Source organism: Poecilia latipinna, unplaced genomic scaffold, assembly GCF_001443285.1.
Source record: "Poecilia latipinna isolate Pla-1442-1.1 unplaced genomic scaffold, P_latipinna-1.0 Scaffold246, whole genome shotgun sequence".
Taxonomy (NCBI): domain Eukaryota; kingdom Metazoa; phylum Chordata; class Actinopteri; order Cyprinodontiformes; family Poeciliidae; genus Poecilia; species Poecilia latipinna.
Window position 1 is genome coordinate 82,676 of NW_015112862.1, and position 6,377 is coordinate 89,052.

The 6,377-nt window shown below is 35.8% G+C and overlaps 1 protein-coding gene across 9 annotated transcripts in view; it reads right to left on the reverse strand.

Annotated features, from left to right (window-relative positions):
- Nucleotides 1–1,712, reverse strand: part of synrg (synergin, gamma) — a 47,431-nt gene extending 45,719 nt beyond the window's left edge. For 3 of the 9 annotated variants that reach the window (XM_015032569.1, XM_015032570.1, XM_015032568.1), the window contains exon 1: nt 1,624–1,712. In XM_015032569.1, the coding sequence (XP_014888055.1) occupies nt 1,624–1,658 (35 nt within the window). In that variant the 5' untranslated portion in view covers nt 1,659–1,712. The remainder of the gene's footprint in view (nt 1–1,623) is intronic. The other 6 variants (XM_015032573.1, XM_015032572.1, XM_015032571.1 and 3 more) reach the window with 3 other exon arrangements.
- Between the last annotated feature and the right edge of the window lie 4,665 nt (nt 1,713–6,377).

Consider the following 6,377-nt stretch of genomic DNA (forward strand, 5'->3'; position numbering starts at 1 on the left):
GACAATGTTGTTCTTTCAGAAATTTAACTTTTTTAAAGAGTTTGTATGCTGTAGTTAATGAATCGATTACTAAATTAGTCAACGGATTAATTGTTTCAGCCTTGAAACGATTTAGAGGTAAACTAAGAGCAGGAGGAGATAATGTCAGTGAGGATGCCTCACTCTGACGGGTTTTCAGGGTCAACCTGCTCCCTGGAAGAGCTGCAGCTTGAGGAGGCTTTTTCTAAGAGCACAGCAGCAAATAACAGGCCACGGCTGTGCAGATTAACATGGGAGGGGATAAGCAGCTACAACAGCTGTGACACTGAGCAGACTCATGGATCACAGAAAAAAAAAAGTGTGGTGAAAGAAAGGTTTTAATAAAACGCTTTTGGGATGCAAACGCTTTCTATTGTTTTCAGGATGTAAATATGATCTATAAAGGGAAAATGGAGGCTGCATCTAGAGGCAAGGCGCTATGCATGAATCTGTCATCACTCATTACATGACAGGATACAACGCACAGAGTTTTTACTACATATTTATAAGAAGTCTTTGTAAATGGGCTTAGATGTGGCTGAGGCTGAAACAATCAAAACGTTTGTTCCGCTTTAGTTAATAATTCTAAAAAAAGACATGAATGTTTTATAAAGAATGACAGCCAATTATAGTCAATAAATAGATTATATTTTTATGATTGACAAAAACTTTAATTTTGTGAAGAACACGTGAAGAAATGTCTCTATTCACTGAGATAAACAAATAAGCGCCTATTCAATGATTATTTATAGATTTAAAGGCCTTAACCACAGTGTAGTAGTGTTTTTCGTCATTCGTGACCCGCCTTGGTCCCAGTGTTGAAGTCTTCGGTTTCACAGGTTGGATCAGTATCACCTGGCTAGTTGAGATGCTTATAGCCAGAGAGTATTTATTATTCAGGCTGCTTCTTTTGAATAAATCATGAGAGTGCCCTTTTTCATCTCCTCCACAGAACATCATAATTACCACCCATTCTAATAGACTTTAATATTTCCAGCTACTTGGAGGAATATGCTAACTATCCTGCTCAGCACAGGACTGACTATCCATCAAATATAGATATATTTGATTCTTAAAGAGAAGCCTTGACACATAATTTCTCCGGTTCTATGTGAGGAGAAACAGTCGAAATTCAAATGCTAAATAGTACATTATCAAAAACACTCTGTTTTAATGGAAGGCTTTATGAAATGTGACAATGAATGCAAACAGGCCTGTCAACATACCTGTAGGTAGCTAGAGGCTACAGATTAATGAGCATATCTCTAAGAAATATGGCGTCAAACGTCTGGATACCATCACAACAAGGCTAACAGCCAATATGGACAACATCAAATGTGTAAAAAATGTAAGCTTCGTGTTGTTATTCTGTTCATCTTTGACCACAACCAGACAGAAGCAGAGGGCTAACGTTAGCTGTGCTGTGACAGCTGACAGCCAGCCAGCCATCTCATCTCATCACTCTGTGTCGACAATAACAACCCCTCCTTCGTCACAAGTGTTTTAAAGGCCCTCTAATTGTAAAGTTGAGCGACATATAGAAGTGCGTGTTTCATAAAGTTATTATTCCCTACGATAGGTTCTGCTTCAAAAAGGCTAAAATACCTGCTGCCTCCCCCAGATCCTGGCCGCAGCGCCATCTTGATAACAGCAGTCACTAGTAAGAAGATGACGTCAGCGCTGACGATAAAAGGAACACGGATTGTGCCCTGAGTTTAGTCTGACAGGCACAGCTGACGACACAGAAAGAGGGCGAATGTGGGCCCCAAACCAAGGCTGACAGGCCAGGTCAGCTTGGATGTGCCCAACGAGATCTGCACTACTTTCATTGGATATAAATAAGTTAAGATACGAATATTAATGAAGCGTACAGAATTGGAAATATAATCAACCCATCCATCATCTTCCAGTAGGTAAACTGGTAAAATTCTCAGAATAGTTTTTTTTTCTGGCAACAGATACACAAACGTGACAAACAACAATTCTAGTTCAGAGAGATCACTTAATTTAACATGCATATTTAATACTACACAAATAAATTTACATCTTTGACGAGAATCAAACTTTGTGTGGGCTAAGCATGATCTCAGGCACAAAACCTGTTTGATTTCAGTATACATTTGCTGAAAAATATTAACTGGCTGTCTCCTTTTGTTAGATTTAAAATATTTTACTTATTTCCATCATTAACAGGATGGGGGGAAAAGGTTGATGCCTGAAAGTGTCAAAGCTTCAGCAGCAAATAAAAATATATAAAATAATAAGCGAGCTTCTTCCTAATATATGGAGGATCGAAACTGTAAATAAAAGTTACATTAAAAATAAATTAAAGAGACACAAATCCATCTAAAAGTAACAACAAAGAAACATATCTTTCTGTAAAATTTTAATTATGTGATTAGAAATATAATTTGTTGGAACTAAGTTTAAAAAATAAAATACAATGTTAATTAAACTACAAAACATGATTGTAATTTGATATCCCGTTTTAAATTAATTGGTGCATTTTAAGTGTGCTGGTTTGTTTATTTGGTCATTTATTAATTTCTGCTTCTATTTTTAATTATGTCAGTTTTGGTTCTCCATACTGCTACACTTTGTAGATATCACTGCACGACATAAACAGAGACAAACAGTGCGTCAGACCAAGAATATTTTTTGCAGTACATGATTTGACCAGTAGATGTCGATATTTAGCTTCGTTTGCTGGTTAGATGGTAAGTTATGAGCACAAAACTGTGTTCACACCTCATTTGCTAATGATCTCGTACTTTACATCTCTTTAACTGATGACTTTTTATTTTATATTATTTTGTTTGGAACGAGTATTTTTTGCAATAAATACCAGGATGTTGAAAAGTAGTTTTTTTCTGCATTTGTGGGTTGAACATCAGAAATTAAAAATCTCTTGTAATTTCAAAACAAAAGTAGGTAAAAGCATTGTGTGATTATTAAAAGGCAACGCATACAGATATCCTCATGAGATCATGTCTCTACTTTGAGGGACCAAACTCTGTCAGTAAATATAATCTCTACAAAACAAAACAAACAAAAACAAAAACTGAATTTGATAGAATAGCCTTCCTGAAGTCCTAACCTAAATATATTTTTGCTTCTTTAAAGAAGGAATATTAAGTAAAATTGACTTTTTTGGGCTTTACATCATGTTATAATGTTATTCTCTCATTAAAAACATACCTGCAGTGTTGCTTTGGTTCTATCCGGCATGTTTGAGAAATCCTTTAATCTTCTGTGGTAACCATTCAGCTGGATGCACCTAGCCCCGCCTTCATAGACGAAGCTCCTCCTCTGAGCAGCAGTTTGCAAGGTTCCGATCTTTCGCATTACAGAGCAATCCTCTCCCACAACTCCCCCGTTCAGCTCCTTCAGACTAGCCAGCAGCAATTAGCAAACATCTAGTGGAACTGCATGTTCCGCCTGTAGCTCATTATACAAGTTATTTCTCAGTACAACGCTGGTAAAAACATTGTTAAAGGGTGAATAGAGGAGCCATGTTGTGATGACTTCCTGAAGGTGGCATTTCAGGAAGAGCTGGAGTTTTTAAAGGAACAGAGGCCCAATTTCAAGTGATTAAATTATGAAGTCAAATTTCTTCTAAGTCTTATTTGATAAGTATTTTTTTTTTATAACAATTGATGGTAACGGTTACTTGATTGTGTTATAAAATAGCACTATATGCCTGGAACATACATAACACTGACCCTATAAAGAGCCTCCAATATTGCCATAAATACACCAGATTTAGGAAATAATCATTTCCATCCATGGTCAAATGACACAAACAGCACAACACAAAAAAGAAAAAACACAACATCATAATGAATATTTTTATTCTTTTTATATAAATGATGTTAAAATACTCTTTATGATGTGTATATCAAAGCATTAAGTCTCTTTAATTATATATAACGTTCTTTATTAAAAATCGGCTTTTGCATCTGTCTTCCAGGGCCCTGCAGCTCAGAGTGTTTGGGTCTTTTTGGGTCATGATGAAGTGATTCAGTTTCTTTGTCACGTTGCTGACGAGGCAGAGCAACAAGGGAAAAGCCTCTCCAGCTTTGTCTTGGTGGGAGGAAGATTTACAGCTTAATCCATCACATCATCAGCCCTCGGACTTTAAGAGTTCATATGCATCACATAGGAAGATATTAAGACTTCAATGCAACAATTAAACCAAATTAGCATGTAACCAATGCGTGAGAATTTTGCTTTTAACTTTAACTTACATAATAAGTGGGACAGATATAGTTGTGTGATCCATCTTGCTTTGAGTGACTTCAAAATGTAAAAAGACAAAAAAGGGAATTTAGTTTGTGCATCAACTTCCTTTTGAAAACATGGAAATCCTCCTTGATGTTATGACCAGTTAATAACCTAATTTTATCTGTTAAATAGTTCCCTCCTTGAATCTAAAATCTCCCTTGCTGTTTTTGTTGTTTTTAATTTGCAACTTAAAAATAAAAACGTGACTCATACATATTAGATAAAATGTGTCATACGCTGTGGTTTGCAAAAGTTTTCATTATTTGAACTTTTTCCCTTTTTTGTCACATTGAAGCCACAAACTTCGTCATATTTCATCAAGACAGACACAAACTAAAGAAGTGAATAACTGAAAGAAAAGTTTGCATCTTTTTAAAGTCATTTACAGTTAAAAACCTGACAAGTGAAATAATGTGTGATGCAGTTAAAGCTGCAGATGTTTTGGATTTTATCTCAAACTTGCAAACTCCAGATTTGCACGTGATGAAAATTACATTTGTGCCATTAAATGTCATGTTCTGGTATTTTCTTTACAAAATACCAGAAACTTGGTCTGATCTAATAATGATGATGATTTAGACAAAAAAAGAGGGGAAAAAGATCACTTTTGGCAAAGAAATGACATTATTTTAGAAAGGTGATGAAATGGATAATTTAACATTCTGATCACTGAATTCAAAATTAAAGTGAATAATAATAATAACAATAATAATAATAACAATAATAATAATAATAATAATAATAATAATAATAATAATAATAATAATAATAATAATAATACATGTAATTGGAAGGCACCTTTAAAGTTACTCCAAGTCACAGAACAAGAAATGTAGAACAGAAACTACAAAACAATAAATAGGCAGATATCAATAAAATCAAACATAATTAATGGTACAGAGAAAATGAAATGAAATGTCATTAAGTTTGAAAAAGTGTGAATGCTGCTGGCCGGTGAACCTTGACCCCATTCTGCTGACTTATTTAATGCCTAAGTTTATTAGCATTCAGCTTCTATGCACCTCAAATCTGGAACAAACTTCCAGAAAACAGCAAAACAGCAGAAACACTGAGTTCCTTTAAACATACTAAAAATCCACCTGATCAAAGTTACTTTTGAACTATAATAAATGGAACATTGACCAGCATATCTGGTGTGTATTGATGATTTTTAACGAACGCATTTGATTAAATGTAATGTCTGTTACAGGTGAGACGCGTTTATGATGTTTTTATGTTTTGATGACATAAAGCACTTTGAACTGCCTGCTTGCTGAAATGAGCAGTTCACATAAACTTGACTTAAAAGGTTTTCATTGGGATTATTCTGCATTCAGTCTCAATCTGTCAGATTAAAATACATTGAAGTTGAAAGCGTTTGAACTCTTTTGTAAAGACTCTAAAACCTCTCCAGTTGCTTCTTATCGACTCGCTGCTGAAAACACAGGAACTACAGAAGGCTGGTGACTCATCTGATGCATTACAGCTCTTTCTGGAAAACAAAGGAGATTATTGTCGAGCTCCAGTGAGAACACACCCATCTGATCATCTTAGATGTTCTCAGCAGCAGCAATAACTTTGTGAGCATAAAAGTAACTAAAGATCTTTTCCTGGAAGCCAGAGGTTCAGCAGTGTCTGTTTCTACAGTTCATCAGGAAAGTTTTCACATTTTGTCATGTTACGGCCGCATTCTGAATTGTTTTAAATTAGTCCCATTGGTCAAGATTATACATGTGTACCCCATTATGACAATGTGAACAAAAGACCTTTGCTATGACGCTCGAAACAGACCCGTTTCTACCTGTGGTAAATTCAGCTGAATGGACTTGAAAAGACATACTGCCGTCTTTGTAAGGTCCCAGAGCTGACATCAGGTCAGAGGTCAAACACCAAGCATGAAATCAAAGGAATTTGTCTGTGGACCTCCGAGATGGGATTGTGTGGGAGAGGATCCAGAAACATTTCTGCTAGTTCGAAGGTTCCAGTGAGCTCAGTGGACTTCCAACGTTGGTCGATGGAGGAAATTCGGACCCAGCAGGACTCTTCCTAGAGTTGGCAGCCAGAGCAATCGGAGG